Genomic DNA, 27,245 nt, shown 5'->3' with positions numbered 1-27,245 from the left:
ATGCTTCTTTTACCTTAGAGTTGAGCAAAGTTAAGTTCTGCAATGTGTTTTGCTTTCCCTGCAAAAAGAAAAACCCTCCCATACTAAAATTCAGTTGAAGGCTTGGCAAAGGACCAGCAGGGATGTTGCAGGACGTATCACAGACCAGCTTACCAGGAGGAGGCAGTGGATGAGGTGTTCTGCAAACAACTGGCAGAACTACATAGTACGTACCCAACTGGGAAGAGCCTGTGCTGGTTTACATGTCAGTCCAAAGTTATAGCACCTTCTGCACGGATTTTGAACTGGCAACATCCTTGTGCACAGAAGGGATTTATGGTGCTGACACACATTTGTCCACATCATGTATGTACTTCTATAAACAATGGGTTTCAACATAATAAAAACAACTTTGTAATAAATGCAGAGGAATACCTGGGCATGTACAATTCTGCACCTGTTCCATCAGTATAGGATGCAAATGTTTTAATCTTTTTCTTTATATTTCTACAGGGACTTGAGATTAATGTCAATAGGAGGTGGTACTGATGAAACCATGCTGTCTATTATATGCAAATTCATGGAAACTCTTCCAAGAAAGTAACACGTCTTCACTCTACCTCAAAAATTGAAGAAAGAGCATGGATTTTACTGCATACTGAAGGCAACGCTTTTCAAGGGTGAAAGAAATAAAAAAAATGAACAGTACTTTTTCCAGCAAAATACTTGTATGTATCAGTATCACGATACCTGTTCTCCAATATAACATTTACACTGATGGGTAACAGTCTGAAAGCATACAGCCTACTGTAAGTTTTTTTCAGGTTTTAGTGAATTGCAGCTTTGAAGCCTCTCGTGATCCACACTAAGCACCCAGAAATCTTCACAGAATAATAGGATCTTGTCTTCTTTAATCAAGGTATAGCTACATTTGAGCATCTAAGCCACCAATTAAAAAACATAACCTCCATATGGGTACAGCTATAATTTCAGGAGTAGCGTAATCTAATTACACAGTAACTTTGCTTTAAAGATCAATTAAGTCAAAAATTATTCCTAATCATATTCAAGTACTGGAACAATGATTTTGTTCTCAATTACCACTGCCTTCCATATATTTAAGTTTTAGCACATAAATATCAAAATGAGTTCTTTCAGCAAGACCAAGTCAGAAATCACAAGCCTCCTGATCCAACGGTGGCACAAAATTTTTGTCTTCATTACCTTCACACTGACTCGTACTACTCCCTGGCATATACGTTTAGTGGTGGGAGTAGGAGTTGATTTTTAGTTTTACAATTAAACAGTTGTTTGTAGAATTCTATCAGAAACTTCTGAGACCTGTTTTGTGTGCAGTTATGAATGAAAAAAATATTAAAAATAAACACACCAATGTGAAAAATGTGTACTTACTTAAATAAGATTGTAAAATTTATATGCCATAATCTGAAGTGTAATGAATATAACACTATTAAAATAACTATTTTCAAAATTTGTGTGATTTGTTACACAAAAATCTCACTGAAATACACATCTACTATGATGAGCATCAGTTCTTCATATGATCTTTAAATCTCATTCTTTACATTTACTTGCTTATCAGCCATACCTTCAAAAACATCAGTAACTCTCCTAAAACACCCATTTAAGTTAGAAGAGACAGCACGTCTCACTAAGAAAAAAAAAATATGCTTCAGTGGAATTGTCCTTGTAACCAAGTGGGTGTGCTTAAGCATTTTCTAGGGAATCTCCAAGGCACTGTAAGATTAATAGATCGATAGTCAGAAGATTGTGTTGTATTTCCTTCTACCTGGAAATAATCCATATAGCTGCTAGGTAAAATCCAAGTTCCATTAAATTGAGAAACAATGTATATTATGTAAGAATTCATATAAAGAGTCTCAAAAACAATAAATATAATTGCAGTATTCTCATTCAAACATTAGTAACTACAACAAGCATAGTCAACACTACTATTTTTCTATTGTATACACTGTATATTTTATTCTATATGACTGTGCCATAGCATCCTGAAATTTTGTCAACTATTGTTAATTCCAAGACTTTCAGCGTAATACTCTTGTACCAGAAAACGCAACTCCAGAGGAAAATTCTAAGGCTGCCATTGGGTCCCAACTGCCATTCCTCTTTTCTTCATGAAGTACTCTCAAAGCAGGATTTCAGTTCAGATTTAACTGAAAACTGACCTTATCTGGAAGAGAAGAACACTACAAGCTGAACTTGCTCCCAAAGTAAAATAATGTAACAATGTAAGTGTCAGAGTCTTTAAATGAATAAACAAAGAAAGGAAGACATAGGTTTACAATTTTTCCTATTCCTCCCTCAGCCCCACCCCACCATTGAAGAAAGAAATAAGGGAGGAAGGAAAGGAGGGAGAGACTCCATTTTATATGAATTTCATTTTTATCTGTTTTGACTTTTAAAACAAAAATCCTGTTGGTTTTATACATGAACTGAAAGACAGGCAAGAGTTTTTTTGTTTTGTTTTAAACCAGTGTGCTCTGTCAAGGGAAATCATAGCATAGTCTTCAGAACAAACACAGGACATCTATCAGCTGTGTAACTACTTGCATCCACCTATTTTCTACTTTATACCAGGTAGATAAAAACTAAATTTATTGGTAAGACAGATTGATTAGTAAGAAAAATAAAGTCTAGAAAGAAACAAAGGAAAAAAAGCTGATGTGAGACAATGCTTAAATGTATTTCCAAAAGATGACCAACTATCACAGGCATGCAGTCGTCGAACAGTTATGTCAATAGTTATTACTCATTAGATACCTTACACTCCACTCTTTCATTAAAACTATACAAGTGCCTCAGGCTTTGATGGCATACTGTATCCTATTGACTGTCTTGGGGAATACTATATTTGTTTAGCAAGCCTAGCAATTCTCATATAAAGATGCATTGTAAGGGCATCAATATTTCAATGCTCTCTTAGCAGTTTTGTAGACCTTTTAACAGTCAAAGATTAAATAGGCTAGGAACAGTTGCATTTTAGTTACTTTATATAAATATTATTTTGAATGTGTAATTTAGATGTAATACTTCTGTTCAATATGAGAATTAACATAAAAAAACATAGCATACACATTATTTTAATGGCACACAATACACACGTCTGGCCCCTTAAATGCAGCACCATCTTCAAAAAACACTGGTGTTCTATAGCAGAAAAGTATGTATACAAACAACAGTAATGAGAATATTCCAGGACATTTTATTTGTTAGAACATAATTAAGTTATTAATGGCAACGTTATACAGTATTTCTAGAAAAGTCATTCAAAAAATTAGATACAGTTTTAATATCTAGAAAACTTTTTTTTTTTTAAACTTTGAAGTCAGCAATGTAATAGCTTCAACTGTTAGAAACCACGTGGTAAGCTAAAGCTAAGTGTTAAAATTAAAAAAAAACAAAAACCAAACCAATATGACAGCACCTCCAACGGGTGCATCATAATATACTTCAATACAAAATTAAAAATACTCAACCTCATATTTCAGACATCATGCAGGGTAGATTTGAGACTCATCACTGACTGAAAAGAAACTAATGGTAAGAGTTCTAGTGATTCAATGGAATCGTTACATTTTGGATACTTTAAATATAAAAGGAAGCACTTGTACTGTGTCCATATCTGCTTAAAAGAACAGATGTGTAAGCATTATTGGTCACATTTAAATGAAAAATCCAGTTTTAAGTAAGTTATCTGCAAAATTAGAAGTTTAAGCTACTTAAACATGTAGACTATTAGACCTATCCATCAGGGCATTGCAAAAATAATTTGAGTAGGGTATCACTATTATTTCTGTTATCTCAGGCCAACCTTTAAAAAAAAAAAACACAGATGAAAACAATTCAGAAAGATCCAAGTATTGTTCATGCTTTTGCAACCTAAAAATTACTATACGCCTGAAACTGGAGCTCTAATTTAGAGCATGGTCCAGAATTAAAAACAAAACGTAAGAGAAAGCATAGTAATTCTGCAAATACTTCACTTCTGAACAGTCCTTGTTTGGGGGGGTTCTTTGATTTTTTTGTTTTTAAATCAATTCTACAAACTTTTTTCTTGAAAAAGCAACACAGAACGTTAGCAGTTTCTGTGTGTTCACAAAAAATTCCCCAAAAACAGGGGATAGTGGGAGAAATTCTGATACATTAAGAAAACATATATATAACATTGCATTAAGTATTAATGCAGTTTACAACAATTTCATTGTGTTTTATCAACAGAGTGTACCACTTCAGATCAATGTCTTCATCAATTAAGACTTTTATGGTTGAAATTACACAATTTAAACTGAAGATAACATGCATCACCTCAGTTTAATAATCCAGTATATTACAAAGAAAACAAATAATGAAAAGAGCATCATGTAGCATAAGAGTTTTGTCTGGCTCCCTCTGGAGAGTGTTCTCAGTCTGCCCATAGTTGCACCCAGCAGCCCACCTGTAGAGTCAAAATCATTATCCTACATTTAAACAACAAAAAAAGAGAAGAAAGAAAGAAAGAAAAAAACGTTACTCTGAGAAAGCAGATTGACCACAAAGCTTAAGTATTTATATATTTTTTTCTGCTCTCAAATCTTCCAAAACTCAATTTCATAGGCATTTTCTGAAAATTAACCAGGAAAAAACTTCTGCTGGTTAATTTATCCAGAGATATATATATTTTTGTTAAGGATTGGTTTTACATGTGGAAAAAACAAAGCATTTCTAACTTATTTTTCGCTTCCTTTTTCTAAAACACAAGCACAGAACTGCCTTTTTGATCATGCTGCACGTTTGCTGATTCAAAACAAGTAGTTGTATCTGAAGTATGAAAACCTTGGATGTTCTTTGGAAATAATGCACTCGTGCAATTGTATGAACAACAATATCGCTGCTGAATTGGTCATGTTTTACAGCCAGCAATAAGCTGTCAACATTTTCACACAAATGTTCATACTACACAAATGAACATTCTATGTTACTAACTTCTCAATCCCACCCCTTTGTGACTAAACACTTACCATTTCTGATAACATTTTGTTTTGGTTTTTAACTTCTGTTCCAATTTCAATAGAAAGCTATTAAAAAAAAAAAAGAGGGGGGTTAAATATGAGCAATGAGTTATACATAAATTAGAGAAGCTACTCTAAAATAGGTGACATCACTAATGTTTTCCCAGGTAAAAATGTGAAAGAAATACACAGTGTTTTTGAAAAATAAACAAGTTAAAAAAATAACAAGTACAGCAATCTGTCAACAATCCTCAGGAAAGTAAATATTTATCATTTGACTACTTGAGTTTAGAGAGTCACGGGAAGTACTCAATGTATCTCCTCCCCTTTTCTCCTTTACCAGGGAATTCCTTATCAGAACTACTGTACAGACTTGCAAGAACTCAAGATCCAGTCAAGTGAGTAGCAATTATCCATATCCTGGAACAACTGTTACAACTCTTGGCACAGAGGACCAAGAGCACTCTCTTCAACAGCGTTGCTGGAGTTGACACCTAAAACTTGCTGATGCATCTCTTTTGATAAGCTGCTATACTGTAATTGCAGTTTTATTCCATGAAAATGTCTATTCCTTTTCCATTTGTGCCATGAAGCAATGATGGCACAGCAGCACAAGGAGACAACAAGTCAGTCTGTTCAGAGTGTAACCAGGGTCAGCAAAGTCTGGTGATCACCCGGCAAGTTGCCAACAATGATACAGACCCAAGGTCAAGCCAGGAAGCCTGCAGGTCAGGATCAGAATCAGGGAGGTACAGGACCAGGCACAGACAGAGCTGCAGCACAGCTGTTGCTGTAGCAAAGATGGGAGCCTGCCAACAGAACTGCAGTTTGCAGCAGCTCCCCAGGGAAGCAGGAGTAAACCCTCCCCAGGCCCTAGTGCCTTGGATTTGCCAAAACCCACGTGTTTTTGTGGCACAACCTCAATCCCATGATTTCTTACTGCCACTTTTCACTGCCACCTATAATCAAGTCACCAGTCTACCTAATTTAATTCAGCGTGACAATATCACTGTAATTAAATACTTACTGATTTAATGGCACTGACTTTATTACGCAGACTTTCCGTTAACCTTTCATTTTCTTCTTCGTACACGCTGTATCCACTGTTGGTATAGCCGTAATTACCCGACGGTGCTCCATCACCTACAAACACAACCGTCAGGAGTTACAGACAGAAAACACCACTGCAGCAAGTGCTCTTCACGTGTGAAAAAGCACTCTTGGCATTTAATAATGCATTTCCTTAATCAAAATGAAGCAATTAGGAAGAGGCGCTGCATGCTCCTGAGAAATAGATTCAACTTTTTTCAAGCACAGAAGTCATCTTTTCAATATGCAAATCAAACTAGGGAAGCCTGGGGAACGGCTGCACTTTAGTACCATGATTTTTTTCCTGAGAAAATGTTTTCAGATGGCTTTTATGGAAATCAATCTAGGTATTACATGGAGATGTGAAAAGCAGTATTGAGGTCACTTATTGAGCAGTAAGCCTAATTCACAATTAGAAAGTTGAGATCATTCTCTAACAAAGAATAACAAAGACAAATAACATTTGATCACACCTGCCACTGAAGGACAGAGCATACTCTGAACCTTACACGTGTTTCTCTACAAACAAGACTTTAGACCAGAGGCCAAGTCTCTAAGCAGAGGAGCACACTGCCATTTCTGTCAGCAGTCTACAATTCTCTCACTCCTGCCTTTGCTTTCTGGAGCTTCAGGACTGTTATCCAGACAACAGACTCTGCAGAGAAAGCAGAGCAGAAGGGAACTGAGATCAGTCTCCTTAGCTCCACATACTCCCTTCCTCCAGCCTCTCTGGAAGGTCTGTGACAGGCAGCAGCTGGACAGCAGCAAAAAGGCTGCATCCAGGCCAGACAAAAATCAGCCCAAATCTAAGAACTGAAACCACAGAACAGACAGGCAAACAAAAGAGAACTACAAAAAACTTTAACATAAAGATCCTACTAGATTAATTCCACTAGCAGTCCACTTATAACTAACTGGTATTTACACACAAAGCCATAGTAAGTGTCTGAGAACCCATAGTTAATTCCTCTTCGATGCACTTTAAGGACTTTTTGTACTTGGACGTTGATTTTCTTTTAGAGAAAAATGGGAGAGAAGAAACACACCAATGACATTCACAGATAAAGCTACGTCTCAATTGGTTTCACTGTGTGCTTTGCGTACATGGTATTAAAATTTGTAAAAGAAAGAATTATTAATAATAGATATCATTTTATATCAAGCCATAAAGCTGCTCCTAAGTAATTAGATTTTTTTTTTTTTAGTTTGCACTTGTAAAGAGTTTTTAAAATTTTATTCTGTAAGTTAGGCTAATGATAAATGTACAGTAAGACTGGGTGAAACGTGTGTTTACATGCCATCAATCACAGTAAGAGCTGAGGGCTTTTGCCCCCTAAGTCCTAAGTACTGATGCCAATTACAGGAATTTGGCTAAAATTACATAAATTAAAAATGAAAAATTAATAATAAGATTAATAAGGCCAGGATTGTTCCCACTGTTTTGTTTTACAACTGCATCTAACTACAATACTTCCTACCAAGTGGTAAGCAATTCTGAATACATCTGTAAGTTAACATACCACGTAGCTTCAGGCCAAAATCCTGTAATTGTATGGTTCTGATATAGATGGCAATATAGCAGATGTGAACAACTTGTCCCAAAGCATTCAAACAGTAACAACTACTTCTGTATATGGAATACAAAGCACTGTGTAGAGGGCTGGTGATTACTGCTTAAAGGAAGGACAGAAACTTCAACATGGCAGCTGTATGGGCTGTCCTGCAGTACCACACATTGAGAGATCATGCACTGTAATGTAATCTTAGGCTAAAAAAGAAGTAGCAGGTAGCTAGAGACAAAGGTAGAAGTACTTGTGCCCAGCTTCTACTTCCAGCTCATTAACAAAAATAAAAGCTAATTGCGGACTGACAGCTGAAGTGTTAGGGCAAAGCAGCAAATCTCACTGCACAGACATTTTAGTCTTCTGCTTGACCTTACAACAGATTTTTGAAGAAATACTTTTGGGATGTCCCTTAAGGCACTGATTGCCAGAGACTTGCTACAAGGTGTGTTCTTTCCCCAACCTTCCATTGCTTCCCTCTTTCAGAAACACCCTCGCAAGGTGGATGGCCTTCAGCCCCGGTTCACACCCGAGAGTGAGCTGTTAGTCTAACAACAGTGAGATCTGAAGGCCCGAGTGTTAGCAAACACCCACCTTTATATGATAAACACCCAAACACTCTCCTGACCTGTTAATAAGCGTACCCAAGACCTGCTTTACGTAGAAAAACACTATCACACAACGCAAACAGGAAACAGAAAGTAAATCTGGAGTATCATTACAGAGACACCTCCTTTAGCCATATGCCATGTATCAGCCCCTAAATACCCACTGGGGACACAGCTTTCTTTTTTCTTTGAGGGACCTGCAGGCCCCTCCAGCATCCCAAGGCCTCCTCCAGCCACCAGCACGGCTGCTGGCCAGTGAAAGAGGCCTGAGCTTCCACCAACAAACCCCCGCCTTCCCACCTGGCTGTGTTTTGGGGTAAATTCACCTCATTTTTTCGGTTGGTTGTGTTGTTTTTTTGACCCAAACATAGAAAAAAACACAGAGAAGTCCTAAAACTAAACAAGAGAACTGCGTGAGGAGTGACCAACCCGGCCCAACTACACCCCAGACACCGCCACCGAGCCCGCTGCTCCATCCCCCGAGCCGTGCCCCCCGCGACAGACCGGGGCGAGCGGCGTGCCGTGCCATATCGCGGTATGTCGCGACGTGTCGGGGGGTATCGCGGCCAGCTTAGGGCTCGGCCCCCGCCCCCCCCCGCCCGGAACGGCCGCTCTTACCCAGCCCCGCGCGCCTCATGGCTGCGCCTGGAGCTGCCGGGGGAGGATGAGGAAGACGAAGATGAGGAGGAGGAGGACGAGGAGCAGCCGGGTCGCGGCTCGGTGGCCGCCACCCGCCTCATTCACCCGGGCAGCGCCACGACAGCGCCCGGCGCCGCGCGGCCCGCTGGGCGCTGCGGGGACCGCTGGGAAATGGAGTCCGCGCCGCGCCGCTGAGGCACAGCCAGCACAGCCCGGGCTCCCTCACGGCTTTAAGAGAGCGAAACGTGTTAAATGCAGCCTGTCGTGAATGTGCTCAGGGCCTCAGCTATCAAAGCATGCTTTGGTGTTGAAGGGAAAAAACGAACGTGCGAGCACGTAGCCTGCTGTGGATGTATTCAGCTGTGAATAGCAGGCGTTGGGACTCGAAGCGAAAAACAAATGCGTGTGGGGCCTTCGCCTGCTACAACGCTGCCGTGATCTTCAATAAAATGATAACGTCCTGGTGGCCTTGTGAAACAGTCACAAAAATAGAATCCAGTGCTGAGCGGGGTTTTATTTATTTATTAATTTTGTTTACCACGCGGGCATGCTGCTGCAGTGTACAGCCACCCAGCAGCTCAACCTGGGAAACTGCAGGTCCTGTTATTACTGAATTACAGTGCCATTTACAACAAGCTACCACACCATCGGCTTACACATTTATTTAGGCTCTTTGTGTTCTCCTAGGACTTGGGAAGCCCAGTATTGGACCAAGACCTGCTTGCATTGTACAAGCTGTCTAAACTCAGCCCAAAGCTCCTGCCTCAATGAGATTGCAATGTAACAGGGGTCTGTAGGCAAGCAGAGCTGCAGGAGGAAGGATAAAATAACATGTGCCAATATGAAGCCCTATGCCCTTCTGCTGATGCCTTTGTAATTGCTGTAAGACAGCCCATGCATCCTTTTGCAGAGCACAGAAACAGAGCTAATTACACCGTTTCTTTTCTCACCACTTGTCAATGTGAATTAAGATGTTAGTCTTGGATCAGCCCAACTTTAAAATAATTGTTGAGAAGCTGTTGTTCATTTATTTGCTCTTTAGGCACATTTGGATGCCCACATCTCAAACAGCACTGTAAAGAGTAAAATGAGTGTTAATACTTGTTAATCTAAATAGTTTATCAAAAACTTCAACTAAGGCATTAGTTGCTTGTATAAAGTTGAAGAAAAGGCAACGGAGAAGTAACAAACTGCAAATCTGTCCTTCATGTTCCACAGCATGAAGCAAGTATCTATTGATTTTTGTCTGGAGTCCAGCAGTTCTTACTGGAGTTTGCAAACTGTTGTCACTGATGAATTGAGCCTCGGTTTACATCAGCTCATGCAAATACATCAGTTGTCTGAAGAAAGGGAAAAGTACTGTCACTAAAGATGCTATTCATGATAAAACCACCTAAAGTTCACAAATGGTCTCATTTCCTAACTTTGCCAGGACAAAGAGATCTCTTGGAAAATTAAATGTTTAAAACAGCAAAATTGAGATGTTGTAAAATTTATGGAAAGTGAGCAAATTCTGATAAGAGTTTCTTTATGAATGCTACAAATTTGAACCAGGGCTCTCCTAAGAACAATATCCTCTTCAAACACAATTATTAATTTATGGTTATGGTGACATTGTTTGCAGTAATCATTCAGAACCAGAGGGTTTCCCCAAACTGCATGGGGTGTCCCACATGTCCTACCAACTGGAACCTTTTCTTAGTGCTCCCATTTGTTGGTTCTCTTTACTCTCTTTGATTAAACCAGATGCACATATTTACATAGCAAATAGCCCATATGATTTATTAGTAGATTGCTCCATGACGCTATCACAAAAGCAATAAAAAGAAAAAAAAAAAAAAAAAAAGAAGAAGGAAGCGATCTGAAAAGATCTTGTATAGTCAAGCTTCCAGTACACAGAAGAAAGGCTGGGAATCTTATTAACATGATAATAATAATGACAATGTTATCATTGAATTATTAAATAAGTAACCAAAATGTCAGTGTTCTTACATGTTTGATAAACAGGTTTGCGTTTGCACAGTCATCATGATTAACACTACTTTCAACAGTTACAGGCTGTGAAAACAACCTAACAAGTTACAGTCATCATTAGAGAGTTGAAAAGCTGATATTGCACTATATTATGTTAGTATCAAATATTTCAATCACTGTTTTCTTAAGTTGTAAGCTGCAATTATTTTTTTTAAATCTGCTAGTTAGAGCTTGATCCATTGTGCAATTAAGTAATAGATAATGAGACATTTCTGAATAAAACTATTGTATTAACCATGTATAAACAAAACTAGATATAAAAATAATTAAGATTTGGTGTCTTCAGAAAGCAGTAAAGAGCATCTTTCATCAGTATCCTTTTTCACGTAATATCCTGATTTATTCTAACTGAGTTTAGGAATTGAGAGCCCTCAAAATGCCTCTGTTAAAACAAACTTTGTTCAATCAGTCAGATGTCTCCTCCTGTAAAACCAACATTGAACTTGGGATATCATCAGCTGTATTCTTCCTGGTTGTATTTTCCAAATACCACCAGCATGAAAAAAGAAGATGCCGGGTGAAACCACACCTTTCTTAAGACCTTAAATGTTTGCAGGAGGCTGATCAGAACTGTTGCTGTTGCTGCCTAGAATGTCAAACAAGGAATTATTCATGTAAATCACAAATAGAATAGTACGTTCAATTGTTATTGAAGTTCTTTAATGATGAGAACATGAGTAAATCACTGCATATACAGACAAACCTCTCAGTTTCACCCATCACAATGATTCAAAACTTTATTAAACGCTGTCAAAGAAAACTATGTCTGTTTCTGGTCTTAATGCACTTCCATCAAAGGCAGCAACTTCTTTCTGGGTTAAGCTGTGGAGTCATCTTTTCTCGTTGTGTTTTCAAAGTGTGTTCTAGGGTCTTTACATGACAACCTTTACCAAGTGTCTGCCAAAATAGCCTTTTATTGCTTTTACAAGATATTAAAAGGACAAGATTTAGCCTTAGGGAACTCCTGTTATCTTTGATGAAACTGCATTGCTGGGAATCAGGGGAGCTTCTTAAACATACGGAACTGAACTCATCCATGCCTGGGCCTTTCCATACAAAGGTTCAAAAGACTATTAAGACTTCGTACCTATAAAGAACTTCTATCTTATAGTACTTTCTGTCTATATATACATGTTTATCATTAGACAAGCCATCTAAACTCATGATAAGATTTTACAACTCTATAAACATGCTTAGAACAAAATTTACAATGTGTATTTATATATATTTGTGGCTGTAATGTGTATCACATTATTTTTTTGTTCATGATTTTGATATTGTCTCATTTTTTCCACTCATAGTGAAATGTTGTCCTCAGGGAAGCCTCAGGCTGGCCAGGCACAGCTCAGCAGCAAAGCACCAGCTGAGGGAAGGAGAAGCAATATCCATCTTCCTGGGCAGCATCAGCAGAAAATATCTGTGATTGAGGAAAATACTTAAAGGAAGAAAATGTAGACTTTTTCTTCTTTACGACCTTTTTTTTTTTTTTTTTTTTTTTTTTTTTTGACTAACAGTGAGGGCTTCTTTCTCCTCATTTTGATATATGTTATGTTTGGGAAGTATTGAGCTTTATCTTTGCTCATGGACAATAACATTTAAATATGATCATTTACTTAATTGTTGCTAAATACTGTGATTCTGTTTATTCTTTCCTTTAGTTAATTCTTAGTAGCATAAGCTGCTCGATCTCTTCTTTGATTCAGCAGGGAACACACCCACATATCTCTGCTGCATTTTTATAGATTTCTTGTCAGTGCTGTTCAATTGCATCAGAACAGAGAAGGAAGGCTATGGACCCAACTGCTGGTCTCCCTCCTGAATTTCATTAGTGAGGGCAAGAATCAAAATTTACTGAGGTCATAGAGAATTTTTGTATTGACTTTGGATCGGGCTATAAATTTTTATTAAAATAACAACTCCACTGAATCTTTGTCTTCCAAGTAGCATATGCTGTGTAATCTATGAATAATTCTAGTCATGATTTCTTTCTCTCATATTAAGGTACCATTTCTGATGTCAGCTTTGACTGGGTAATAATATCAGCTGAATGAGTGATAAGAATTCAGAGCCATTGCAGTAGTCTGAACATTAATAACTGTAATGTCTAAAGAGGAGGACTAATACATTTAAAATAAAAGGTGGAAGTCAAAGTAATTTTTCATTTCAGTAAAACAAATGTATGGGATGACTGGAGCATACAGTTCCAATGCTTCATAAGATGCAATTAAACAGTAATTTGATGATTAGAGTTCTGTTTGTTTTGACCTTTCAGACATGTGGGAAAGGCTTTCACCAGTCAAAATAGAGAATTCAATAAAAGCAGAAAGTTTAAGCACAATAAATTTTTGGGAGGGGAGAGCTATATTACAGACCTGTATCTGGACAGGGCATTTTCCTACAGCACACTTCTGAAGACAAATGAGGTAGGCATCATATTTGTTTCCTTGTCTAGAAAGGCAAAAATAAGAATGTGAATCAAGATTCATGGATTCTGAGCTAGCTTTGTGCTAGCTTTGTGTTTGGCCACCAGAGAGATAGTTGAAAAAATAAAAACATTGTGTACTCCCTCAATTCTCTAGTTTCCCCACAGGTCAAAAAATCATGCACAAAACGATTTGTTTGATGACTAATTAGAGGAATTAATGCCTGAACATAAATCTGCAAAAGCTCTTGTAAGTCCCTTGTTTTCCAGAAAGACTGTCACAAAGAAATTAGCCATTCAAATCCCCTTTTTAATGGTCATTTCCTTAGATTGTTGCATGGATCACAATAGCAGGGCTGCTTACATGTACTGGAGCACTGGTGCTAACGGGACTGTGTGGCTTCCTGTACTGTGGTGGCTCTTTCAGGGTTTCCTTGTGTATTTCTGCATAGCATTATCTAATGCCACAAGAACATATTCTGAATTATTTCTATATGTCTATTATTTTTCAGATACAGTGTAGCAACTGGGAAGAAAGTCTAACATCCAGTAATCCATAAAGAAGCATCTATCCACTTCTAAGAAAAAGCTCTTTTAATTTATAGAAAATTTGAGGGCATGATCTAGCTCTTAATGAAGTCAGCAAAAAAAAAAAAAAATCTTCAATTTTTATGGCATGGGATCAAAGACTGAAGTGCAGGAAGGAACATTAATTACAGGGTAGAAAGGATCATTATATTTCAGAATTAAAAGCTATAGGTTCTTTTCATGGCTTCTTGTAAATATAGTTGAAAGTAAACTTAGACTATGTTTTATGGTACACCATGAAGAAAGATTTCAGCTCCCACAGCACATTCACCAACAGAAGAAATCTTATTTGCTTGAAAATGACAAGAAAAATCATTAGTTCACTTATACAAGAAAAAAAAAAGTCACATACAAGTTAGAATTAAATGTCCCAAATGAGGGGAAAGGCTAAGGTTGATGGTTTCTACAGAGTAACTTTCCCCAGAATGGTTTGGGAAAGATGGAATATGATACACAAGTTAACTCTCCCCAGAATGATGCTCTTGAGTTGACTTCATATGCTACGTGATAATTCAAATTAATTATACTTTACTTGGAAACTCAAAGTTAAGATGCTTTAACTCAAAGTTAAAGTTAGTTTATTACAGGAACACTAAGTGTCCATATACCCCACCGGTATAAAATAAAATGTAGGCACTTTGCATGTCTGAATTTCATGTTCATGAATCTTCATTTACAAGGAAGAGTTTCTTTGAATAAGATTATTAGGCTAATCTCCTTTATTAAAAATAAAAGCTATTGTTCAATAAGGTTGTCATTAAAGTGATGCATTACGTATATATTTAAAGGCTATGCTTTAGTAATCATGTTATGTCTTCATGATCCTCTGCTGACATTTATTATATTTCCCTAGAGCACTCTGTTTTAGCATCTGTCAAAGAGATAATTTCACGCCAAAATTTAAAGAGCATATTCCAGTATAGACAAATGTTACTGTTTTTTACTGCTTAGTTTGACTACCTTAATGTCCTCTCATGGCAAAATATGTTTCAGGATGGGTGACATTCCCTGGAGGAAGATATTCTAAGAAGATCAGAATATCCTGCATTTGGTTATGGAAACTCAGGAAATGTCTGCATAAAATAATATTATGTAATCTCAGAAGTTGTATGTACACTTTCATTTTGGGATTCTCCAGAGGCTTTATCAATTAGGATGCTGCAGCCTGGGGTACTTTGTATGCATTTACACTGCGGGTTGTTTAAATGGTCAAACCAAGGATATATCCAACAACCTCTGCCTCTCTCTTTTACTGTCTCATGCCAGTTCCATAACTCAACTTGCTGCATCACTAAGAGCATCATGTGCATTAGACCTCTCAGCTTCTGTGGTTACATGCATATTCACAGTCATTTCTAAGCACTGACAGGGAGCAGGCTTTCTCTGCAAGCCAGGAAGGTGGGGAAAGAGGGGTCCTCTACATGTGCTGGGTCTTCCAGGCATCTCTGTCCAGATCCGTAGTGATGAAGCAGATTCAGGTGCTTGGGTGAGTATATACACCTGTATGTCTACTAGCTTTACAGAAAAATGACTTGAAGTAGCAGGCTTGCTGACAGGCTTTCTGGCTCTGCATAGGCGTACTCAGGATTTTCCTCCTCCATATAAATGAGGTATTCTCCTAATGCTTCAGAGAGCATGGCCATTTCTTAACAGGATACACAGTCACGGATCTAATTTCAAGAGTTCCTCTGATAGCTCCCTGCTGAAAAGTGGAGACCACTGTCTATAATATGGACAAGTCAGTGATATAAACTTCAGACCATATTCCTCCTTCATGGATCATCACTGACAACAGTAAGGGCAAGGATGATTCTGGACACAATTCTGTTTCCGGAAATGAAATTCCCTGTGTCTGGACAACTCATGACCAGTGTGAATGACTGCATATTGCTTCAGTGTTTTTCAAGACATTCTAGTTCATAAGAAGTTAATGATAGAAAAAAAGTCTGGAAAGGACAGCAAGAACAGACAGCAATCAAGGCAGATCTGAAGCACCTGGCGCTAGTGCCTGGGATGTGCTTGGCACCTGCAGATCAGCTCTTCCTGTGCCAAAGCTCCAACTGGAGAGGCACAGGAGATACTGTAGGTGTGCAGGTGATCTGGTAGAAGTCTAAGGTGTCTGGCATGTGCTGTGTGTGTTCAGGTTCAACATACCTGTGCACTTGACAGACTGGATCTACCACTGTCAGATCTGAGTCATTATCTTTATGAGACAAAGGAAACCTGAAAGACAGGAAGATGTTTGTTATGTGGTTTGGTACAGCCTAACTTCAAGATTCTTCAATGAACTGTTTTATATAAAACTGCACAGGTTTTCAGGACTATCATGCAAACTTTGATAACAGTAAGTTTTAGCCAAGTTTCTAAACATGGCATAACAGTTCATCTTCTGTCTTTTAAGAACTTAATTTTCATAGAAATCTGGAGAATACAAACCTAGAGTTAAAAAAAAAAAAAAAAAAAAGAAAAGTTTACACATACTGTGAACAGTCAACAAAACAATTGAAACTTACTGGGAGACCATAGTACACCAGTGGATACAGTTTTATTTCATGGAATACAAATGAGGATTGTAAATGACATTTAAGAAGGGAATATGAAAAGACTGTTTTCTTCCCAGAGCTGAATTATTAGTAGGTTTGTACTGAGTTGCAGGATATCATTATTATTTTTACATCGGTAATGCCTTTCTAACCTCAATTAGCAAGGGACCAGAAGCCACGCTATGAATCTTTCACTGTAATGCAGTTGTCAGCTATGTAAATGACTTTATAAATGTGTCCTGAAAATGGAATTGGTTTATGCAAATTAACCTGAGCCACAGTTTGCAAGATGAGAAGTATAAGAAATGATGGAATAAACTCAGTGGTGTTAGGAAGCATCATTGGATTCCACCTGAAGGGAAGAATATCACTTGGAGAATCAGCTCTAAGTTCCACCAGAGGGAGGAAAGGAGCCATAGCTAACATTTTCAGAAGTAACACAATAGGTGGAGGTCATCTATCCAGCTAGCCCCTCTCACTTGCAAAAGTCACTTTTCCTTCTTAGATTGTTTCCTTTCGTGTAAAAAGAACCATGATTTAAATATATGCTGACCACCTGGAAAAGCTCTACTAAAAGTGGAAATAGATTTAAAATTAAAAGATTGGCATTTTATACCCTGGATTGGTAGGAGGCTCTTAAAAGGGCTTGGAAAAAAAAAAAAAAAAAGATGTATCATTGAAACCATTCAGTTTGAATTATTTTAATGCTGGCAGCCTGACAAAAAGAAACAGAAATCTCATGCTTTCGCAAGTCCCTATTATTTGCTAATGTATTTGGTATTTTGCCCATTATATTGAAGACTCATCATGAGCTCCTGCTCTGACTTTGCTTTAGTCATTGATTAATGGTGTCTCACATATTGTCATGTGAGAGATTATTAATCAATGTCTTTAGTAGGCTTAATTCAGTAGAATCTGCAAATGCTGATCCTTAGTCTTTATTTTATCTGTGTTTATACAAATTGTGTGGAATTCCTGACCCAAGAGATATTAGCCAATTAGCCAACACATATTAGCCAAGTGCCAATATTTACCTTAAACAAGGCAGAATTTTGATTCTGAACTCAGAATGAAAAGCTGAGAGAGGATCAGAAAGCCCAGAAAGCTATCTAATGTGAAATAGGTGTTAAGTTTTGGCTTGTGCATATATATTAGTATAGGTTAAAATCATAGAATCATTAATGTTGGAAAAGACCTTCAAGATCACCTGGTCCAACCAGCACCCTACCACCAATGTCACCCACTAAACCATGCCCCAGGCACCCCATTCAACCTTTCCTTGAACGCCCCCGGGGAGGGTGACACTACAACCTCCCTGGGCAACCCGTTCCAATGCCTGACTGAAATATACGCCTATATAACTAAAATATACACCTTCCTCAATTCTAATAGGATCATAGAATCATAGAATCATAGAATCATAGAATATCCTGAGTTGGAAGGGACCCTTAAGGATCATCAAGTCCAACTCTTGACACCGCACAGGTCTACCCAAAAGTTCAGACCATCATTTTCTTCCTTAAAAAACAGATACTGTCCTAACTGCTTTCTTGAGGGTACTGCTGATTCTTTTAAATCAATTGATTCAAATATATTGGGGGAGGGGCGGTTGTTTGTTTATTTTTGTAATTGTTTTATGTCAAGATAAAATAGCAAACCATGGTGATTCTAGAAGTTAACAATTACAGTAGCTTCCCCAAAAATGTAAGGCCAATGCCAGTTAAGCTCTTCTTATTATTTGTACGAATATGTTTATTTTATGACTTCATTCTTTGTATTTTCATGAATTTGCTAGTATACTGTTAAAAAGGTAGGTCATGTTGAGGTATCCTTTATCTTCAGCCTTGAAAGTTCTCAGATAAACTAAGATAGGACGCCAATTGCCCACATTTACTTTTAGTTTTAAATTTTCTGTAATTGTCAAAATTCTTTATTAACAATTGATTTAAAATCTTCCATTTGAAAGACATAAAAGCTAATCCGTGCGACTCAAATACAGACAACTTTCTGATAAAGTAAAATGTAAGACTGATAGTGTCACAGAAGAAATCATCTTCATAGTTGCCTTGTAGATTAAGGCTTCTGTAGGTGATGTGGTTTGATATGCCCTACTCTGTGATTTGAATCTTGACTTCTAACAGAAGCAGAATAGCTATGGTCTGCAACAGGGGTACATGTACTGTGATAAGCATGGAGATTTCTTTAATCTTCATCTTGTTGCCTCATCTCTCAATTAAAAAAAAAAAAAAAGAAAACAGAAAACAGAAGAAAACAGAGTGAGGAACCAAGAAATCAGCTGTGCTAGAATATTGGTGAATATTTATACCTGAAGATCTGCCAAAGCATACCTCAATAATAACAATCAATAAAAGCTACTGAGACAGCTGTTTTCCGTATCCAGGGCTAGTCCTAACTGAAGGTACTGTTTCAGATGGTGCCTACAAAGTCCCATATCCTCACAGTCTCCATATGCCATGCACAGGTAGCCTGCACAGGAGCCTGGTGGAGGCAAAGTGCTAACACACTGTATGGTGTATAGGTATGAGGAAAGTTGGCTTTTTTTTTCCCTTGTGACTTGTTGGCTGTGTTGGTTGATGAGAAGCTCAACATGAGCCAGCAGTATGCACTTGCAGCCCAGAAAGCCAACCATATCCTGGGCAGCATCAACAGAATTGTGACCAGCAGGCTGAGGAAGGTGATTCTCCCCTCTCCACTCCACTCTCATAAGACCCTACCTGGAGTACTGCATTCAGCTCTGGGGACAGAGCATTCAGCTCTGTGTCATTATAATGAATTGTTGGAGTGAGTATAAACAAGGGTTACAAGGATGACCAGACGGCTGGAGAACCTCTCCTATGAGAAGCTGAGGGAGTTGGAGTTGTTCGACCAGGAGAAGAGAAAGCTCCAACAACACCTCAAAGCAGCCTTACAGTATCCCCAAGGATGAAGACTGTGTATCAATCACCTCATGTCTCTTACTGTTTCCTGAAAAGATCCTAAAGCAGGCTAATCATTTTTGAGAAGCCTACAAGACACTTTTGACTACTGTGGAGCTGTGAAATATACAGTAATTATTACACTGCTATACATAGAGGATTTACCTGAGAGTCTGGGTTGAGATTAGTATTTTCCTGAACACACTGGAATGGTCCAGTTATGTCTTAAGTTTAATATTTGCCTCCTATTGTGTTTCATTTGTGTCACTGGGAGAAATCTGTTGGGGACAGTTTCATAAGCAGTTATAGCTTTTTTATGAGTTTTCAAATTATATTTCCCATCTAGCCTCTTTATCAAACACAACAGTTTGCTGACAGCATTCACTGCTTCAGTTCAAACATTCCACTTATCACCTGGTTTCTGCTGGATGCTTTCCCTGTCTTACAAAAAAGTTTAATCTGAGATACCAAGCAACTTTCTTAGTACTGCGTATATATTAATAAATCGATATGGTGACAAATAACAAGCTTGCACACAACTATTATACCAGACAAATCTGTAAATTGAAAATATATTCAGCAGCAAATTCTTATAACATCATGAAACAACACTGGTTTTAAGACAGATTTATTTGCAGTGAGTAAATGCATAATGCTTAACATAAAGTGCTAACAAATATAGGCAATGTATGGGTTTACTAAACTATATCTGCTGTGTTTATCACTGAATAAAGGCATATTATTAGAGCAAATCAGAGTGTTACGCTGTTCATTTGTCATACAGCACAAAATTAGAGCACCTTTTCTTTCAGTTGACAAATTTGGACTTTTTATACAACAGATACAGTATCCTCATAGGGATGTGTATTTTTATACCTCACGTAAACAATTGTTCAATTCCCATTTGCTAACTACAAATATCTATGTAGTCAGTGGAGGTGTTAATGAAAAACATGCTGAAAACTAACAATCAATTTTTTTCATGTGTCTCCTGTTAAAGAAACTGGCAGCTCTGATGCATATCCCCACACCAAGGATCAAGGTATGAACTAAAGTATCCTGCAGCTGTGTTGGCACTTAGCATTTAATCACACGGTAAGGAATACATTCACAGTGAGCTTTGTGTATGCAGGTCTTTGAATTTGCACAAGTGTAGTGCTGTATTCCCTTGTACCATCACCCACAATTAGGAATCGTTAGCTAAGCACTACAGTCTGACATATAGGAAGTTCAACATAGCAGTGCCGGGCCCATCATCATCAATGGGAGTGCAACAACAAGGCTCTGGGAGTAATTCCTGTGCACAGCACATTTCATAATAAGACTGGTTATATGTACCTGTGCCCTACACATTCAGCAATATGTAAGCTGGCATACACATGGCTGTATTTCCAGCAATTTGAAAGTATTTCTGATATTGTTGGGTCACTCACAAACTAATGGATGTAATTTAGTTCTCCAATTCAATTTAAAGAGCGTAGAAAAATTAAACTGGCAGTTCCATAAGTGATTAGGTTCTGTTGTTCATATTCTGTTCTGGTTTTATAAATTGGGAGAATTAACAAAAACTATAAAAAATCTTTTTGAGAGCAGTATTGCATAAGAGCAAGGCAATAATAATTATGTTTATGAAGATGAGCATCTCGAAGAATGTACATTTGCCTATGGAGACAAATCCAAAATAGACAGTTAAGAAGGGGTAGAACTACAAAGTGCTGCGAACCTACAGACAGAGAAAGCAAGTAGAAACCTAGATGGAAGAAGTAGCTTAGACAAGCAAAAGTAAAAGCTAATCTTTCCGTATTTGCTGAACACAGACTTTTTTACTGCTACTTGCTCAAAAAGCAAAGATTTTGTCTGTGAACATTTAATATATTGTACATATCAGAGATATGAACAGATGCATTATTAAAGTCAGCTATATTGGTTTTCTGTGTTCATTTCCTTTGTCTGGCTTTTAAATGTCCATTCAGTGTCTCTCCAATAGATTCAAAACACGTAGCTTGTTGCTTGTTTCTGCGTAAAGGTCCAAGTTGCAAGTCTCTCTCCCGTAGAGACCAGGACCACTGCATTATGCTTCTTAGTGTCAGTCTTCCAATTCAAGGGCAATTAATTTGTCTGGAGACACACAGGATTGCTTATTTATCACACATTAAGTGAGTGTCCAAATCTTCAGACACTTGTAAGGTTGGAGCTGCTATGGGGTGAATCAGTTCCTCTAAGTGCTTGCAGAGGCCCTGTTGCACTGTGTCTGAATCATGTTGCAGTCCTTCACATTCTCATACATAGTGAGAGAGTCAAACAAATGACATTGATATCTCTACTTTGCAGGTGGAAAACTTAATAATTGATTAGTGGAATTTCTGGATTTTTTTTTTATTTTTTTTTTAAGTGTATCTCAGAAAGACTTTAGGCAGCATTAAGTCTTCAAATCCCAAACTGCAACCCTAAGAATGTCTCCTTAGCTGCTGTCTCATACACCCAAACCAGAGAAAGGGAAGTCTGTTGGTATAGCTAATAGCTTACCAAAATAGCAGAGCTGGGACAAAGTTAGGGTGAATAAGGGCAGGGTTACTTTCTCCAGCATCATTCCTTTAGGTGTACTCCTAACCAGTTGCCATGGCTTAGCTGACAGTCAGTAAACTGCAGTGTCCCAGTTATTTGCAAATATCTATCTTGTCATGAGGTTTCCAATTGGGTATGAAAAATAAAATAAGATAGAAAACCCTCATATATAGACCTCATTACAATTTGGGGTATGTACTAATAACTTTCTCTCCTGACAGCTAGACAGAAGTTTATGGCCAAAGATTGGGTTTTCTGTCTTGGATGTCTAATGGCTTGAGAGCTCAGGTTTTGTTAAAATACATGCTCTGCATTGCATGTATAATGATACCAAGAAAGCTATATAGAATTACTAGGTATACTATCAAATCTCAAAATTTTAATGAAAATACTTTCCCAGTAAGGATCAAGGATCTTCTTACAGAATCATACTCAGTATCATACTCAGCAAAAACACATATTTCTGTCATACACTGGAGGACAGTAATATTTCACAAATTTGGCCAAATCCACCCATTTTGCAGTTCTTCCCGCTTCCTTCTAACCAAATAATTTGTTTCAAATTTGACAGCTTTTATATTATGATTTTGTCAAAAACTTGTTGAATTTTAATTCAAGTCCGACTCCGACATTTTTTTCCTATGATAAATGGTTATATTTCTGGGTAAGGGAAGCTCTGATAGTATAATATTTATGAAGAACAAGAAAGAAAAATAGCTACCAAAAATCATTGCTCATGGCTATTTGCAGTAGCTATACATTAAAAATATCTGCTGACTAGGCTACCATATGGATATATGGTATATGTTCACTTTTAGATCAAGTGTCTTTAAGTTTCAGACACAGAATAAAACGTATTGGAAAACTGTTTAGGCAGTACTTTTGTTTTCTGTCAGATAACTGTATCTAAATGGATGATACTAGTATAGAAACATCCTCCTGTAGATTTAACTGCTGTAGAAACACTATCTGGAAAAAGGAACTGATTTTTATCCTTAAAGGACAAAAATGTACTTTCATGTAATTCAAGTGAAGAGCCATTAAACTATAGCCTGGAACAGAGGAGGCTGAGGGGAGACTTCATTGCAGTCTACAGCTTCCTCATGAGGAGGAGTAGAGATGCAGGTGCTGACCTATTCTCCTTAAACACCAGTGATAGGACCTGCGGGAACAGTGTCAAGCTGAGGCAGGGGAGGTTTAGGCTGGACATCAGGAAGAGGTTCTCCACTGAGAGGGTGGTCGCACACTAGAACAGGCTCCCCAGGGAAGCAGTCACTGCACCAAGCCTGTCAGAGTTTAAGAAGCATTTGGACTGTGCACTTAGTCACGTGGTCTGAATTTTTGGGTAGACCTATGTGGTGCCAGGAGTTGTACTGGATGATCCTTATGGGACCATTCCAACTCCGGCTATTCTATGATTCTATATTCTAGCTGTTGGGAGCTTGGAGTGGGGTGGGTGAGTAGTCATCCTGATCAATGATCACTTCCTGATCATTGTGCTAATCACTTCCAAGATGGAGGCTATAAGCAAGTCGTTATGAGCAGCAGCGAATAAATTAAATATATGTAAAGAGCCACATGTTCTCTTGTTAGCTTGGAATAGGATTTCTGCAGGGGAAAATTGTAAGGCTTGAAGAAGCACTGGTAATATGTCACTTTGTGTAATGCTGGAAGTACGGAGTTTGCTATATTGCCAAACTTCTAGTTGGGTTTCCTCAACAGCTCTGAATGGTGATGTATCATAGGTAGCTATGCTGTGATTATCTGATGACTATACTGTGATTGTGTTCCTTTTGCAACACAGATGTATGCAAAGTTAAGTGATTAGTCTGCAGAGTTTTTCCTAGTGTCTAGCACTGATACAGCTGTTTTTAGGTGGGGATTTTCAGGGCTGAGTGGGAAACCAAACACAGATTTATTTATTTATTTATTTTCTTCCTGGATGTACAGCTTCCATTAATACTAGCAGAAAAGAATATGGGTCCAATGAGTTAATGCCAAATTTCATAACATATTCTGGACTAGATTCAGCTGACTACAATTTTCTCTCAGTTTTGGCTTTAGAGACCACTGTAACCAAAGACACGAAATCTGTACCCACATTTTCAGTATTCACAATGTTATATTGTTCCCTGAAGTGAGGGGTTAGTTTATGACTTTATAACATGATGAAGGTTTATTGCATATCTGAGTAGTGTGTTAGTGGAATAGTACTGGCATTATCTAATATTTGTTCTATGGTTACGGTAAGTGAAGGTATGTAATGCTTGAATTTCTTGTTCAGACCCATTTAAAATGTCATAGGGAAAAATAGAATCCAACCCAGAAATACTAAGTCCAATTATTTATCAAATAAAGTGAATTGTCCGTATTAAGGAAAGAAATTTGGGGAACTCTCAAAACAAATGTTTTTCCAAATTTCTTGAGCATTATTTGATTTAAACAAAAGATCTCAGCAAAAATAGTAAAGGTGAAGTAGTTCAATTGAGAGTTTGCTAATATGGCTTAACTTGGAGTATTCTGGTACCTGTCTTTTCCTAAAGTCTTACTAAATGTTGTTTTTTGTTTGTTTGTTTGTTTTTAACTACTTAGCTCAGAGCCTTCCTTTAATGTTCTTGAGTAAATATTAACAAAAAATAAGATATCCTAGAAATATACACAGCATTAAATTTCAAGTATGCAGAGGTGTCCTGGGGTCAGACATCTCTTCAGCAAGCAAGTTGAAGAGAATAAACTTTCTTTGCTCTGATCAACACTACTTGTGAATCCCCTGTGGTTTGGGGCACAATAGGGGGGTTGTTAATGTCTTCATGTGTCAAGGAAAGTTAGTAAGAGAAAATTCTGTTGTTGATTTATTTAAAAAAAAAAAAAAAAGCATGACTCATCCTCAAGATCAGCAGTGGGACCAAGGCTGACTCAGCTTTATGTAATATCGATAAACCCATTAGCAAAGCAAGAAGCTGATGAATTATTCTGGAGTACTCAAGAGGAAAGTGATTTCCCCTGTCACCAGCTGAGATACAGCAATAAGCATGGTCTTACAACACTGGTTTGCTGTTCCTGGCAGAGTGTGATTTTTCTTTGACCTTTCTCCTCATCTTCAACTTCTCCTCTGTGCTAACCCTGACAGTCAGCTGTGAGATAGCAAATGCATAGATTCTGACTCAGTACCAAGAGCTTCCACTCTCTTGTTCAAGCAGGGAGCAATTATAATGAACAGGTAATTTTGTTATGCAAAAGGAACCAAGTCAAAGGTAACAAAGCTAGCGGAAGCCCAACATGTGTGGCAAATCTTACGTTGACTGGAATCCAGGTTTGAGGAAGGGGTGTTCTAGAGGAGAAGAACCACTGCCTGACATGTTCATAAGAAGTCCTTGAATACAGATCTGTATAGGGTAAATATTCCCATAGCAATGTTCAAGAAAGCAGAGAAGACTTGATCATGAAGAGGAACAATTTTATGACTGCCTTTTTCATTTGGGGAGCAGTTGCTTCAGGCTTTACAGAATAGAGAGACAGGAAAGAGAGGAAAAGAATGCGTTGGGCTCAAACAACTGTTCTGTACGTGTTGTAACACTTGACCTTTCTAGCTTGTTTTGACATAGACATTGGCTGTAATTATAACATTACTTATAATCAAATGACTGTTTGGAAAAGAGCTTGATTTTTGGTTTTGGAAATGTCAAAGTTCATGTATCTGATCTCAAAAACTTTTATTCAATGTATGTTACTGGAATCAAATTTTTTCTGCAAAATATATCAGCTTTAATGGGTACATTTTCCATTAGAAAAATAATAACTTAAAATTAGAAATAAATTGGGATTTTTTAAAGGTCTCTAAGCATGTCAGAGTATGTTCCATGTATGAAGTACCATGTGTTCTTTTACTATAGAAGTAACAACAAAGATGTTATTTTTAAATCAAGTTGTGATATCCAGATGCTAATGCTCAGATCATACCCCTTGAAGTCAGAATGTGTTTAGATCAGCTGACTTGCCTATTTTGCTGAGAACTAACTGTGTTTTAGCATCCTCAACATATTTTTGTACTTACAAAGATGATATGTGTATCAGTGTTGGACAGTATGGTCATGCAGAGTCGATAACTGGAATGGCTTATTTAACGGAATAATGGTATATATGAACCTACTGTGCTCATATTAAGGCAATTTTTTGAGTCTCCACAGTCAGTCTTTACTAGTATTTCTCTTAATTGTAAATGCAAAAGACTTTGTTTCTTCTGTTGTAATTTCTTCTTGCAAGTAGTGAACTGAAAATTATAATATAAGACTTCCTACTGCAAGGTGTTAATTTTCATAATATTTTGGGTTCTGTGGAAATGGAAAAGTCTCACCATGAAGACTTTTACTATTATGATGGTTATCTTTGTAATTTGCAATTCAGTCCAGCCAGAATCAGATAAATATCTTTAGTTATCAAATTTCAGTGGAATACTGATGCATATACAGCCTGCTCAGTATAAAGGAATGTTTTCCTTGCACTGGAACCAATCTGAAGAGGAACATCTTTATCTTTGAGGGAAAAGAGGATTTTTCACTGTGAGGTTCTGAAAGCTATATGTAATTGTAGGATGCTCAACCCTTTCAGGGTGAGCACTAATGTGCTCACAAGCAAAGCTCTCCCATAGCTTCCCTGCCAGGGACTGGGCTGGTGACCTGGGCTGGTGTTGTTTCTGGAACATGCTTCAGCAATGTATGTGTTAAGTTTATGACTTTTTTTTGAACTTGATCCCATCTCTGAGAAAGTGAACCCATTTGCATTTAATATCTGTAAGCAATGGAGAATCCTCTTGTCTGTAAGTTATTTTCATGTGGTTTTGATACTGTTCGTCATGCATTATTTCCAGTCTAATCTTGTTTAAAATTGGTGTCCAGTCTCTCTAGTACTTCTGCATCTCTGTTAAAGATCCATCTACTTCTCTAAATTTGTCCAGTCTACCTTTATTTAAATGAAATGGCCTTCTCAGCATAGCTTTATGACTTAAACTATCATTACTGTTTCTGCCCTCTTGCTGTTTCACAGCAGTCATGACTGCTATCAGTTTGTTCTTTTTAGTGCTAATATATACCTTCATGTTGACTGTGCGATGAACGAAGCAGACAAATGGATCTAAGTTAAAGGTGTCTTTTTTTCATACTAGCTATTATCTTTCAACCAACTTGCATAACAGTACATCTTACTGAAAACTTGTGCTGGGCCAGAAAAGACTGCTCAGTAACAGGCAGAACT

At 37.7% G+C, this 27,245-nt stretch overlaps 2 protein-coding genes across 2 annotated transcripts in view; one reads left to right on the top strand and one right to left on the bottom strand.

The window, feature by feature from the left end:
• The window catches only part of LOC101799835 (probable acyl-CoA dehydrogenase 6), an 86,243-nt gene extending 84,772 nt beyond the window's left edge, over nt 1-1,471 (top strand). The window contains exon 9 of the mRNA XM_027450794.3: nt 493-1,471. Within this exon, the coding sequence (XP_027306595.3) occupies nt 493-583 (91 nt within the window). The 3' untranslated portion in view covers nt 584-1,471. The remainder of the gene's footprint in view (nt 1-492) is intronic.
• Nucleotides 1,472-3,203: 1,732 nt separating this feature from the next.
• Nucleotides 3,204-9,082, bottom strand: BET1 (Bet1 golgi vesicular membrane trafficking protein). The gene is made up of 4 exons (XM_027450796.3): nt 8,887-9,082; nt 6,037-6,152; nt 5,019-5,075; nt 3,204-4,478 (listed from the first exon to the last, which is right to left on the bottom strand). Exons 1-4 carry the CDS (start codon nt 8,903-8,905, stop codon nt 4,323-4,325), a joined length of 348 nt encoding a protein of 115 aa, XP_027306597.1. The 5' UTR covers nt 8,906-9,082; the 3' UTR covers nt 3,204-4,322.
• Nucleotides 9,083-27,245: the final 18,163 nt, after the last annotated feature.

This window comes from Anas platyrhynchos, chromosome 2 (assembly GCF_047663525.1).
Source record: "Anas platyrhynchos isolate ZD024472 breed Pekin duck chromosome 2, IASCAAS_PekinDuck_T2T, whole genome shotgun sequence".
Taxonomy (NCBI): Eukaryota; Metazoa; Chordata; class Aves; order Anseriformes; family Anatidae; genus Anas; species Anas platyrhynchos.
Note: the sequence above shows the minus strand (reverse complement) of the source record. Positions and strands in the feature narration are given on the sequence as shown.

Excerpts from the sequence above, each read along its gene's own strand:
- BET1 (XM_027450796.3), bottom strand. Across the intron at positions 5,076-6,036 it reads AAGTCAGTGCCATTAAATCA|CTTTCTATTGAAATTGGAAC; the intron begins GTAAGTATTTAA and ends TTTTTTTAATAG. Across the intron at positions 4,479-5,018 it reads ACAAAATGTTATCAGAAATG|GATAATGATTTTGACTCTAC; the intron begins GTAAGTGTTTAG and ends GTTTAAATGTAG.